At 41.5% G+C, this 15,347-nt stretch overlaps 1 protein-coding gene across 13 annotated transcripts in view; it reads right to left on the bottom strand.

Moving 5' to 3' along the window:
- RyR (Ryanodine receptor) overlaps positions 1-15,347 on the bottom strand; it is a 388,707-nt gene that overhangs the window by 189,864 nt on the left and 183,496 nt on the right. For 9 of the 13 annotated variants that reach the window (XM_070101962.1, XM_070101947.1, XM_070101957.1 and 6 more), the window contains 4 exons: positions 11,258-11,456; positions 7,260-7,484; positions 6,292-6,425; positions 1,827-1,916 (listed from right to left, as the gene is read on the bottom strand). In XM_070101962.1, coding sequence (XP_069958063.1) covers positions 1,827-1,916; positions 6,292-6,425; positions 7,260-7,484; positions 11,258-11,456 — 648 coding nt within the window. Of the gene's footprint in view, positions 1-1,826; positions 1,917-6,291; positions 6,426-7,259; positions 7,485-11,257; positions 11,457-13,518; positions 13,619-15,347 lie in introns of all 13 variants that reach the window. The other 4 variants (XM_070101968.1, XM_070101970.1, XM_070101964.1 and 1 more) reach the window with 1 other exon arrangement.

A 15,347-nucleotide genomic window follows, 5' to 3' on the forward strand; every position in this document is an offset into this window, starting at 1 on the left:
AGTGACACTACACTATACCAGTGACACTACACTAAAAGTGACACTACATTATAACAGTGTCACTACATTATTACAGTGACACTACATTATAACAGTGACACTACATTATAACAGTGACACTACATTAAAACAGTGTCACTACATTATTACAGTGACACTACATTATAACAGTGACACTACACTATAAGTGACACTACACTACAACAGTGAGACAACATTAGGATACAACACTGAAACAGTGATATTACACTGTCACCACACTGAGGATGCACACTCAGAATGATGCTACACTCTCTCAGAATAATGCTACACTCTCTCAGAATAGTGCTACACTCTCAGAATAAAGCTACACTCCCTCAAAATAATGCTACACTCTCAAAATAATGCTACACTCTCAAAATAATGCTACACTCTCAAAATAATGCTATACTCTCTCAGAATGATGGTACACTCTCAGAATAATGCTACACTCTCTCAGAATAATGCTATACTCTCTCAGAATGATGGTACACTCTCAGAATAATGCTACACTCTCTCAGAATAATGCTATACTCTCTCAGAATGATGGTACACTCTCAGAATAATGCTACACTCTCTCAGAATGATGGTACACTCTCAGAATAATGCTACACTCTCAGAATAATGCTGCACTCTCTCAGAATAATGCTACACTCTCTCAGAATAATGCTACACTCTCTCAGAATAGTGCTACACTCTCAGAATAAAGCTACACTCTCAGAATAATGCTACACTCTCTCAGAATAATGCTACACTCTCTCAGAATAATGCTACACTCTCTCAGAATAATGCTACACTCTCTCAGAATAATGCTACACTCTTTCAGAATAATGCTACACTCTCTCAGAATAATGCTACACTCTCTCAGAATAATGCTACACTCTCTCAGAATGATGCTACACTCTCTCAGAATGATGCTACACTCTCAGAATAACGCTACACTCTCTCAGAATAATGCTACATTCTCAGAATAACGCTACACTCTCTCAGAATGCTGCCATACTCTCAGAATGATGCTACACTTTCTCAGAATAATGCTACACTCTCAGAATAATGCTACACTCTCAGAATAATGCTACATTCTCTCGAAATAATGCTACACTCCCTCAGAATGATGCTACACTCTCAGAATAACGCTACACTCTCAGAATGCTGCCATACTCTCAGAATAATGCTACACTCTCAGAATGATGCTACGCTCTCTCAGAATGATGCTACACTCAGAATAATGCTACACTCTCTCAGAATGATGCTACACTCTCAGAATGATGGTACACACACTCGAGGTACACTTGCATCAAGGATGGTTTTTATATCAAGGATGGGTTTATTTAAAGGATAGGCCTATATCAAGGATGGATTTATCTAAAGGATGGGTTTATATCAAGGATGGATTTATCTAAAAGATAGGCCTATATCAAGGATGGATTTATCTAAAGGATAGGCCTATATCAAGGATGGATTTATCTAAAGGATAGGCCTATATCAAGGATGGATTTATCTAAAGGATGGGCTTATATCAAGGATGGATTTATCTAAAGGATGGGCTTATATCAAGGATGGATTTATCTAAAGGATGGGCTTATATCAAGGATGGATTTTCTCGCTACAGCTACTAGTCTTATATAGCAACACAAATAATTTTGTCCCTATTAATGAATCTCCTCCTAAGTTTATATTCCTATAATGTCAAGCTGGAAAGGAAAATGCAAGTTGCATAATAATTTGCTATGTGCGTTCTCTATTGCTAGGATATTCCAGATATGGGAAATGAATGTTGAGAACACACGTCTTGCTAGAGCGCTTACCAGGGTCAGTGGAAGGCTTGTCTGCCGGGGCGCTCTTCCTAGCCAGGTTTTCGTCAGCTTCAACACCTTCCTCATTGCTGTAGTGAAGCTCTGTAAGGAACCAACACACCTTGATATTATTTTAGGGTTTAACACACGGGCTGCCTCCCGCCAGCACAGCGGTGTACCAAGAAAGGAAGTTCCGTCACCAGAAGGTCAATTTTTGTTCACAGATTGGATGTAACAGTCAATAAGCTCTTTTCCAGTGAGTAGGTATATTGTGAATGAGCTTGAGTTTTGGTAGGTTACTTTGTTCTTAAGAACCTCTGGTTTACTGCAGGACAGAGGAGAGTGACTCAAGTGGCTTACTATTTAACTGCAATTAGCAATAATGTCTTATATTACTCTCTGCTGCTCCAGAATACGATCATTAATAAGAAGTTGAAGTGTGTGTGTGTGTGTGTGTGTGTGTGTGTGTGTGTGTAACTCTCACAATGGTAGTGTTAGTTTCGCTATTTTTAAGTATGTTTAATATTAACGTTTTAAAACTATTGGTTGGTATCTTCCACTTATTTTCACCGATACCGATACTTTGGCGTACCCCTAATTATATATATATATATATATATATATATATATATATATATATATATATATATATATATATATATATATATATATATATATATATATATTTTTTTTTTTTTTTTTCAACAAGTCGGCCGTCTCCCACCGAGGCAGGGTGACCCAAAAAAGAAAGAAAATCCCCAAAAAGAAAATACTTTCATCATCATTCAACACTTTCACCACACCCGCACATTATCACTGTTTTTGCAGAGGTGCTCAGAATACAACAGTCTAGAAGCATACACATATAAAGATACACAACATATCCCTCCAAACTGCCAATATCCCAAACCCCTCCTTTAAAGTGCAGGCATTGTACTTCCCATTTCCAGGACTCAAGTCCGACTATATGAAAATAACCGGTTTCCCTGAATCCCTTCACTAAATATTACCCTGCTCACACTCCAACAGATCGTCAGGTCCCAAGTACCATTCGTCTCCATTCACTCCTATCTAACACGCTCACGCACGCTTGCTGGAAGTCCAAGCCCCTTACCCACAAAACCTCCTTTACCCCCTCTCTCCAACCCTTTCGAGGACGACCCCTACCCCGCCTTCCTTCCCCTATAGATTTATATGCTTTCCATGTCATTCTACTTTGATCCATTCTCTCTAAATGACCAAACCACCTCAACAACCCCTCTTCTGCCCTCTGACTAATACTTTTATTAACTCCACACCTTCTCCTAATTTCCACACTCCGAATTTTCTGCATAATATTTACACCACACATTGCCCTTAAACAGGACATCTCCACTGCCTCCAACCGTCTCCTCGCTGCTGCATTTACCACCCAAGCTTCACACCCATATAAGAGTGTTGGTACTACTATACTTTCATACATTCCCTTCTTTGCCTCCATAGATAACGTTTTTTGACTCCACATATACCTCAACGCACCACTCACCTTTTTTCCCTCATCAATTCTATGATTAACCTCATCCTTCATAAATCCATCCGCCGACACGTCAACTCCCAAGTATCTGAAAACATTCACTTCTTCCATACTCCTCCTCCCCAATTTGATATCCAATTTTTCTTTATCTAAATCATTTGACACCCTCATCACCTTACTCTTTTCTATGTTCACTTTCAACTTTCTACCTTTACACACATTCCCAAACTCATCCACTAACCTTTGCAATTTTTCTTTAGAATCTCCCATAAGCACAGTATCATCAGCAAAAAGTAACTGTGTCAATTCCCATTTTGAATTTGATTCCCCATAATTTAATCCCACCCCTCTCCCAAACACCCTAGCATTTACTTCCTTAACAACCCCATCTATAAATATATTAAACAACCATGGTGACATTACACATCCCTGTCTAAGACCTACTTTTACCGGGAAATAGTCTCCCTCTCTTCTACACACCCTAACCTGAGCCTCACTATCTTCATAAAAACTCTTTACAGCATTTAATAACTTACCACCTATTCCATATACTTGCAACATCTGCCACATTGCTCCTCTATCCACTCTATCATATGCCTTTTCTAAATCCATAAATGCAATAAAAACTTCCCTACCTTTATCTAAATACTGTTCACATATATGCTTCAATGTAAACACTTGATCTACACATCCCCTACCCACTCTGAAACCTCCTTGCTCATCCGCAATCCTACATTCTGTCTTACCTCTAATTCTTTCAATTATAACCCTACCGTACACTTTTCCTGGTATACTCAGTAAGCTTATTCCTCTATAATTTTTACAGTCTCTTTTGTCCCCTTTCCCTTTATATAAAGGGACTATACATGCTCTCCGCCAATCCCTAGGTACCTTCCCCTCTTTCATACATTTATTGAACAAAAGTACCAACCACTCCAACACTATATCCCCCCCTGCTTTTAACATTTCTGTCATGATCCCATCAGTACCAGCTGCTTTACCCCCTTTCATTTTACGTAATGCCTCACGTACCTCCCCCACACTTACATTCTGCTCTTCTTCACTCCTAAAAGATGGTATACCTCCCTGACCAGTGCATGAAATTACTGCCTCTGTTTCTTCCTTAACATTTAAAAGTTCCTCAAAATATTCTCGCCATCTACCTAATACCTCCATCTCCCCATCTACTAACTCCCCTACTCTGTTTTTAACTGACAAATCCATATTTTCCCTTGGCTTTCTTAACTTGTTTAACTCACTCCAAAATTTTTTCTTATTTTCATTAAAATTTCTTGACAGTGCCTCTCCCACTCTATCATCTGCTCTCCTTTTGCACTCTCTCACCACTCTCTTTACCTTTCTTTTACTCTCCATATATTCTGCTCTTCTTATAACACTTCTGCTTTGTAAAAACCTCTCATAAGCTACCTTTTTCTCTTTTATCACACCCTTTACTTCATCATTCCACCAATCACTCCTCTTTCCTCCTGCACCCACCCTCCTATAACCACAAACTTCTGCCCCACATTCTAATACTGCATTTTTAAAACTATTCCAACCCTCTTCAACCCCCCCATTACTCATCTTTGCACTATCCCACCTTTCTGCCAATAGTCGCTTATATCTCGCCCGAACTTCCTCCTCCCTTAGTTTATACACTTTCACCTCCCTCTTACTTGTTGTTGCCACCTTCCTCTTTTCCCATCTACCTCTTACTCTAACTGTAGCTACAACTAAATAATGATCCGATATATCAGTTGCCCCTCTATAAACATGTACATCCTGGAGCCTACCCATCAACCTTTTATCCACCAATACATAATCTAATAAACTACTTTCATTACGTGCTACATCATACCTTGTATATTTATTTATCCTCTTTTTCATAAAATATGTATTACTTATTACCAAATTTCTTTCTACACATAGCTCAATTAAAGGCTCCCCATTTACATTTACCCCTGGCACCCCAAATTTACCTACTACTCCCTCCATAACATTTTTACCCACTTTAGCATTGAAATCCCCAACCACCATTACTCTCACACTTGATTCAAAACTCCCCACGCATTCACTCAACATTTCCCAAAATCTCTCTCTCTCCTCTACACTTCTCTCTTCTCCAGGTGCATACACGCTTATTATAACCCACTTTTCACATCCAATCTTTATTTTACTCCACATAATCCTTGAATTAATACATTTATAGTCCCTCTTTTCCTGCCATAGCTTATCCTTCAACATTATTGCTACTCCTTCTTTAGCTCTAACTCTATTTGAAACCCCTGACCTAATCCCATTTATTCCTCTCCATTGAAACTCTCCCACCCCCTTCAGCTTTGTTTCACTTAAAGCCAGGACATCCAGCTTCTTCTCATTCATAACATCCACAATCATCTCTTTCTTATCATCTGCACAACATCCACGCACATTCAGACTTCCCACTTTGACAATTTTCTTCTTCTTATTCTTTTTAGTAATCTTTACAGGAAAAGGGGTTACTAGCCCATTGTTCCCGGCATTTTAGTTGACTTTTACAACACGCATGGCTTACGGAGGAAAGATTCTTATTCCACTTCCCCATGGATATAAAAGGAAAATTAATAAGACCAAGAACTATTAAGATAAAATCAAAGAAAACTCAGATGAGTGTGTATGAATAAATGTGTATATGTATGTGTAGTGTGACCTAAGTGTAAGTAGAAGTAGCAAGACATGCCTGTAATCTTGCATATTTATGAGACAGACAAAAGACATCAGCAATCCTACCATCATGTAAAACAATTACAGGCTTTCGTTTTACACTCACTTGGCAGGACGGTAGTACCTCCCTGGGTATATATTAATATTAGGGGAAGTGAAACAGAATTCTTCCTCCGTAAACCATCCGTGTATAAAAACTTTGACTTTTCTTTTTAGGTCACCCTGCCTCTGTAGGATATCGGTGGATATCGGTAAACGCACCTTTGATATCAGAGAGTGAGAAGCCTGTGTCAACAAGGGAGCTCTGGAAGGCTATGGAGGGTTGCACGTCCCCGTGCTGGATCCTGTGTTGACGGTTTCTCACTTCCTGCCAGCGAGCTGCCTTTTCCTCCTCACTGTGTGTCACGGAGAGAGATAGTGTTATTACCAAGGACAGAGTTGGTGTCCTCATTGTCATGGGGAAAAATAGTCTCATAATCAAGAGCAGCGTTGTTGTCCTCACTGTCATGGGGAAAGATAGTGTCATTATCAAGAGCAGCGTTGTTGTCCTCACTGTCATGGGGAAAGACAGTGTCATTATCAAGGGTAGTTGTTGTCCTCACTGTCATGGGGAAAGACAGTGTCATTATCAAGGGCAGAGTTGTCCTCACTGTCATGGGGAAAGATAGTGTCATTATCAAGAGCAGCGTTGTTGTCCTCACTGTCATGGGGAAAGACATTGTCATTATCAAGGGCAGTTGTTGTCCTCACTGTCATGGGGAAAGACAGTGTCATTATCAAGGGCAGAGTTGTTGTCCTCACAAGCAAGGGGATAGATTATGTCAGTATTACTATGATCCAGAAATTATATCACCATTATCAAGACTTAAATACTTATATCATCATAAATGGACCATTGGTTGTTGTGCAACTCCTCGAAATTCTCTAAAATTGTTATTTAAGATATATTATTTAGGTTTGGTTGGTTATATTATCTTTAAGTCATGAGAAGCATTTCTGAGTGAATATGGCCACTACAACCGCACACGAAAACTTGAACATAGTAAGTGTGATGCTATATGTACGTATGTTTATAATATCGGGGAAAACATAATTTATTTTGGCTTATTATTTCGTATGCCTTTTAAATTTATTATTTAAATGAGTAAATAAGTTAATTATAAATCTTAGGACGAACTGGAACTTTCACTTTTCAATCAACTTTCTCAATAGAAATTAATTTCACTCACTCTATGAAGACCTGATCACAGACCACAGGCAGCGACACCCTCAGGAACTCCCAGTTGGCTTTCTCGCATTGCTCAAACATCTTGGAGGCGATCTTGAGACAGGGAGGCGTCTCCGAGCCTGCTGGGATGCGTGTCACGTCAATGGTTGAGTCGGGTAAGTCTTCATTGTTTTCGAAGATGGGCTGGTCCTTCGTGTACCAGAAGGTCACTGGTCGCTCCATATTTCTGCAATATTTACACATACGTTTGCATTTTGTGCACAAGGTTGGAAAAAAAACATACAGACCTATAAATAGCTTTGTTTATTTTTCTATGAGGAATACCGTGGCTGCAGCAATACTGTGGCTACAGCAATATCGTGGCTACAGCAATATCGTGGCGTGGCTACAGCAATATCGAGGCTACAGCAATATCGTGGCTACAGCAATATCGTGGCTACAGCAATATCGTGGCTACAACAATATCATGGCTGCACCAATATTGTGGTTGCACCAACACCGTCATTGCAATAATGTCGTAGCTGCAACAATAATGCGGCTGCAACAATATCGTAGCTGCAACAATATCATGGCAGCAACAATACCATGGATGTAACAATACGATGGCTGCAACAATACCATGGATGAAACAATACCGTGGCTGCAACAATATAGTGATGCAACAATACCGTGGCTGCAGCAATATCATGGTTGTAACAATACCATGGCTGCAACAATACCATGGTTGTAACAATACCATGGCTGCAACAATACCATGGTTGTAACAATACCATGGCTGCAACAATACCATGGTTGTAACAATACCATGGCTGCAACAATACCATGGTTGTAACAATACCATGGCTGCAACAATACCATGGTTGTAACAATACCATGGCTGCAACCTTACCATGGTTGTAACAATACCATGGCTGCAACAATACCATGGTTGTAACAATACCGTGGCTGCAACAATACCATGGTTGTAAAAATACCATGGGTGCAACAATACCATGGTTGTAACAATACCATGGCTGCAACAATACCATGGATGTAACAATACCATGGCTGCAACAATACCATGGTTGTAACAATACCATGGCTGCAACCTTACCATGGTTGTAATAATGCAATGGCAGTAACAATACCATGGTTGTAACAATACCATGGCAGCAACAATACCATGGTTGTAACAATACCATGGCTGCAACAATACCATGGCTGTAACAATACCATGGCAGCAACAATGCTATAGCTGCAAAATACCATGGCTGCAACAATATCATGGCTGTAACAATACCATGGCTGTAACAATGCCATGGCTGCAACAGTACCATGGCTGTAACAATACCAAGGCTGCACCAATACCATGGTTGTAACAATACCATGGCAGCAACAATACCATGGTAACAATATAGTGACTGAAACAATACCGTGGCTGCAGCAATATCGTGGTTGTAACAATACCATGGTTGCAACAATACCATGGTTGTAACAATACCATGGCTGCAACAATACCATGGTTGTAACAATACCATGGCTGCAACAATACCATGATTGTAACAATACCATGGCTGCAACAGTACCATGGTTGTAACAATACCATGGCTGCAACAATACCGCGGTTGTAACAATACCATGGCTGCAACAATACCATGGTTGTAACAATACCATGGCTGCAACAATACCATGGTTGTAACAATACCATGGCTGCAACAATACCATGGTTGTAACAATACCATGGCAGCAACAATACCATGGTTGTAACAATACCATGGCTGCAACAATACCATTGTTGTAACAATACCATGGCTGCAACAATACCATGGTTGTAATAATACCATGGCAGTAACAATACGATGGTTGTAACAATACCATAGCAGCAACAATACCATGGTTGTAACAATACCATGGCTGCAACAATGCCATGGCTGCAACAGTACCATGGCTGTAACAATACCAAGGCTGCACCAATACCATGGTTGTAACAATACCATGGCAGCAACAATACCATGGTTGTAACAATATAGTGACTGCAACAATACCATGGCTGCATCAATACCATGGTTGCAACAATACCATGGCTGCAACAATACCATGGTTGTAACAATACCATGGCTGCAACAATACCATGGTTGTAACAATACCATGGCTGCAACAATACCATGGTTGTAACAATACCATGGCTGCAACAATACCATGGTTGTAACAATACCATGGCTGCAACAATACCATGGTTGTAACAATACCATGGCTGCAACAATACCATGGTTGTAACAATACCATGGGTGTAACAATACCATGGCTGCAACAATACCATGGTTGTAAAAATACCATGGCTGCAACAATACCATGGTTGTAACAATACCATGGCTGCAACAATACATGGTTGTAATAATACCATGGCAGTAACAATACTGTAACAATACCATAGCAGGGTTGTAACAATACCATGGCTGCAACAATACCATGGCTGCAACAGTACCATGGCTGTAACAATACCAAGGCATGCACAACAATACCATGGTTGTGCAACAATACCATGGCATGGCTGCAACAATACCATGGTTGTAACAATACCATGGCAGCAACAATACCATGGTTGTAACAATATAGTGACTGCAACAATACCATGGCTGCATCAATACCATGGTTGCAACAATACCATGGCTGCAACAATACCATGGCTGTAACAATGCCATGGTTGCAACAGTACCATGGCTGTAACAATACCAAGGCTGCACCAATACCATGGTTGTAACAATACCATGGCATCAACAATACCATGGTTTTAATAATACCATGGCAACAACAATAACATGGCTGCAACAATACCATGGGTGTAACAATACCATGGCTGCAACAGTACCATGGTTGTAACAATGCCAAGGCTGCACCAATACCATGGTTGTAACAATACCATGGCATCAACAATACCATGGTTGTAATAATACCATGGCAACAACAATAACATGGCTGTAACAATACCGTGTCTGCAACAATATCGTGGTTGCAACAATACCGTGTTTGCAACAATATCGTGGCTGCAACAATATCGTGGCTGCAACAATATCGTGGCTGCAACAATATCGTGGCTGCAACAATACCGATCCTGCAACAGACTGCAACTAACCCTCAAAGTCGAGATGAAACATCAACTTAGTTTAATCTTTAATTTGGGGGTTGGCAGTGTAATTTTTTTTATATGTTTAACAAACTGCGCATCACAATGCTTGAAGAAAATGACAGAACGTATAGTTTATGACGCAGGTAGTAAGTGTACTTACACACATTGTATGAAGTAGGAGGTTATGTGTACTTACACACAGTGTATGAAGCTGGTTACGTGTACTTACACACGGTGTATGAAGCAGGTAGTATGTGTACTTACACAGTGTATGAAATAGGAGGTTATGTGTACTTACACACAGTGTATGAAGCAGGAGGTTATGTGCACTTACACACAGTGTATGAAGCAGGAGGTTATGTGCACTTACACAGTGTATGAAGCAGGAGGTTATGTGCACTTACACACAGTGTATGAAGCAGGAGGTTATGTGCACTTACACACAGTGTATGAAGCAGGTTACGTGTACTTACACACGGTGTATGAAGCAGGTAGTATGTGTGCCCACACACAGTGTATGAAGCAGGTAGTAAGTGTACTCACACACGGTGTATGAAGCAGGTAGTAAGTGTACTCACACACTGTGTGTGAAGCAGGTAGTAAGTGTACTCACACACGGTGTATGAAGCAGGTAGTAAGTGTACTCACACACGGTGTATGAAGCAGGTAGTAAGTGTACTCACACACGGAGTATGAAGCAGGTAGTAAGTGTACTCACACACGGTGTATGAAGCAGGTAGTAAGTGTACTCACACACGGTGTATGAAGCAGGTAGTAAGTGTACTCACACACGGTGTATGAAGCAGGTAGTAAGTGTACTCACACACGGTGTATGAAGCAGGTAGTAAGTGTACTCACACACGGTGTATGAAGCAGGTAGTAAGTGTACTTACACACAGAATGGCTCATATCCCTCCTGAAGACCGTAAGTGGTAAAGAACTTGAGGTGGTTGATGTCTTGACCGAAGACAAGGTGAGCCTTCTGTCCGATGCCCAGACTGCAGGCGGGGACGAAGGCGTCGCCCTGGACGTCGCTGAAGGCTGTCTCGGACCCACTGGCGTCCATCATCAGTTCTCCGTTAAGGGAGAAACCTAAGGAAAAGCACAGGCTGAATGTCCCCGTCACGTATTCAACTTATCACTTGATATTTCTTCATTGAGAGACCCATAAATACACATGTGGTTTATAATTCTGTATTACATATTCCTATTTATTCTGATTTTTTCATGATAATTTTCGAGTGATAAATATTTTATTATTAATATCAAGCATACACTCTAAGCAGACAAAACTCTAAAGAATCACAAATAAAGGGGCAAGCAGACGAGAGGCTGAAGACACACGTATCACATAACTCACACTAGATCTGCCGCATGCAAAGTGAAAAAACAAAAGCACTTTCCAAAATGCTCAGAAGAGACAAGGGTACATCTTTCTAGTATAACACATTTACAGCTAGAACATACATGCAGTAATTGCACACTAGAAATCTGAAATGTTCTATGCAGTCTCCAGAGACAGAAAGGTTCTATGCCCCCAGAGAGACAGAAAAACTCTATGCTGTCTCCAGAGACAGAAATGCTGTATGCTGTCCCCAGAGACAGAAAAAGCCTATGCTGTCCCCAGACAGAGATAGCAAAAGCCTACGCTGTCCCCAGAGACAGACAATAGTGGATAACTAAAGCAAACCTACACATCTGTAACTTTGATAATGCATAACAAACAATACTGAAACCGCAAAATAAGATAGAAATTTAAAAAATTATTGCAGCCTGTTTCTTCAACTTAAAACTCATGGAAAGCATGACGGTCTAGTTTTGTCGAGATTTTACAAAAACAAAACAAAAAAGTTGCCTGAGTGACCAGCCTGTGGTATGTGCCAGCGACAAGGTTTTATTGTCTCGGAATTATATAAAACAGGAAAGTAATATCTCCACGCCTGCTTTTTCCCGTCACACACAGTGAAGGTACCCAGCACGGTGCTACCGTCACAGTGTTAGTACCCAGCAAGGTGCTACCGTCACAGTGAAGGTATCCAGCATGGTGCTTCTGTCACAGTGAAGATATCCAGCATGGTGCTACCGTAACAGTGAAGATATCCAGCATGGTGCTACCGTCACAGTGCAGGTACCCATCATGGTGCTACCGTCACAGTGAAAGTATCCAGCATGGTGCTACCGTCACAGTGAACGTATCCAGCATGGTCCTACTGTTACAGTGTAGACAGCACACATGGTGCTACCGTCACAGTGTTAGTACCCAGCAAGGTGCTACCGTCACAGTGAAGGTATCCAGCATCCAGCATGGTGCTACTGTCACAGTGAAGATATCCAGCATGGTGCTACCGTCACAGTGAAGATATCCAGCATGGTGCTACCGTCACAGTGCAGGTACCCAGCATGGTGCTACCGTCACAGTGAAAGTATCCAGCATGGTGTTACCGTCACAGTGAACGTATCCAGCATGGTCCTACTGTTACAGTGTAGACAGCACACAGGGTGCTACCTTCACAGGCACCACATCATGTGGTGCTATTCAGTGTAGACAGCACACATGGTGCTTCCTTCACAAGCACCACATCATGTGGTGCTATTCACAGTGTAGACAGCACACATGGTTCTACCGTCACAGAGAGCACATCATATGGGGCTATTCACAGTGTAGACACCACACAAGGTGCTACCCTCCCTTGACTAATACCGTATTTTACGGCATATGAGGAGCACCCTTTTTCCCACGAAGTCTTGGAAAATTACCCTGCGCCTTATATGTTCAAGGTCAGGGTCAAGGGTAGGCTTTGGGTTACGCTTTAGCGTAAAGTAAGAGGGTAATTTGCCCTTAAATATGATTGCTGATTTACCGTTATGATCGGTAATTTCAGAACGATAAATCAAGTGAAAGAGACCAGGAGTCTGTATGGAGGAAGCAGCACCTCGGTGATAGCTAGAGCAGTGTGTGTGAAGCAGTAAGAACCAGCCCAGGAGATAGTGTTCACGGCCTCGGGCAAGAATCCTTGGCAAGCTGGCCTGGTAAAACTTGCAGATCTTGCCCGAGCACCGACTACCAGCCTACGGCTACATCTAAACTCATCTAATCAGCGCATTCGCTACTTCACCTACGACAGACATCAAGGATCTGAATTCCATCACTCACTGATGGTTCTGTCGAAAATATCAAGGCACACGCCTACCACGTCTCCAACTTGCCACTTGTGACCGTAGCTTTCCAAACCGCCCCCGTGACACTTCTCTTCCTGTGTCACGTAGAAAATATTAGCAACATGGCAAACACGGACACTTTGCAACGAGACATTAGGGATAAAAAAATCAGAGAAACAAACTACAGCAAACGTCTCGTAATTACTGGTACTCGTTTACTTTCGAGTTTGTAATCAGTGAGGACTATACACGTTCTTGCAATGCTTTTATTATGAGTCGTGTGCTGCACTTTATGACGTGACAGTAACATGGATGTGAAACATAGCACTGGGTTAGAAGGCAAGATTTATGAGGCTCCACAGTTGCCGATGCACATGTGATGCAGAGCTGTCTAGAATATAAACACTTTAGCTATTAGTGGAAAGCTCCATATATATGACACACTGGTGTATCCACAAACCTCTCCTTACACCACGGATGTATATGTTTACATTTTTTACACAAATGTATCTTTGTATACATGTTCATGAGTGTATGAGAGAAGGTGATTTGTTGGTTGTGATGGGTGTAATATTTGTGTGTGTGAGGGATTACCAAGAGGGTGGCCAGGGGTGTGTGTGTGTGTGTGGTATCATTTTACAAATGATGTAATACCGAAGAGTTGAAGAGTACAACATGGGCAACGTAAGGAATTATTATTGACAAAACGTTTTGCCTGTGCCGCAGGCTTCATCAATCGAAACCAGAGACATCAGCACTGGTGGAAGACAAAGTGGCGAGGTAGTTGATGTAATCAGTCTATAACCCTTGGAGCAAGATGGTAAGTCTCTTAACCTAATGCAGAAGCAAATGGCCAGAAGCTTATATACTGGAAGATGAGGTGTAGCAGCTTGGAGATGAGATCACAGGTGAACTGGGACCCTTAGTGTAAGTAGGTCATGCTAGACAGCTGTTAACAATAAAGTTCTTGAAGACATTCCTGGTACCAAGAAACCATGGTACTAAGTACTTGTCTGACACTGCAGCACCATGGTACCTAGTACTTATGACACTGCAGCACCATGGTACCAAGTACTTGTCTGACACTGCAGCACCATGGTACCTAGTACTTATGACACTGCAGCACCATAGTACCAAGTACTTGTCTGACACTGCAGCACAATGGTACCAAGTACTTGTCTGACACTGCAGCACCATGGTACCAAGTACTTGTCTGACACTGCAGCACCATGGTACCAAGTACTTGTCTGACACTGCAGCACCATGGTACCAAGTACTTGTCTGACACTGCAGCACCATGGTACCAAGTACTTGTCTGACTCCAGCACCATGGTACCAAGTACTTGTCTGACACTGCAACACCATAGTACTAAGTACTTGTCTGTCACCACAACACCATGGTTTCTTGGCTTCATGGTTTCTTCAGCAATTCTACTGCTAACAACTCTATGGCATGACCTACTTCCACTAGTGGGTTAAGCTTACCAGTGATCTCATCTCCAAGCTGGTCACTTGCTTCTGCATTAGGGTGACTTAGCATCTTGCATCAAGATTGATGGAATGATTACGTCAACTGCCTCACCACTTTGTCTTCCACCAGTGCTAATGTCTATGTAATCAACTAATGGAGCCTGCAGCACAGGCCCAACGTTTTGTCAATAGCGATTCCTAATATTACCCGTGTGGGGGGGGGGGAGGAGAAGTAAGAAAGAGGGAGGCCAAGATTGTGGTGTGAGACAATGAGAGAGAGGGTGGACAAGATTGTGTATTGTGAGAGAGAGGATGGCCATCACTGTGTGGTGTGAGACAGTGAAAGAGGGTGGC

This window comes from Cherax quadricarinatus, chromosome 5 (genome assembly GCF_038502225.1).
Source record: "Cherax quadricarinatus isolate ZL_2023a chromosome 5, ASM3850222v1, whole genome shotgun sequence".
In the NCBI taxonomy this organism is placed as follows: domain Eukaryota; kingdom Metazoa; phylum Arthropoda; class Malacostraca; order Decapoda; family Parastacidae; genus Cherax; species Cherax quadricarinatus.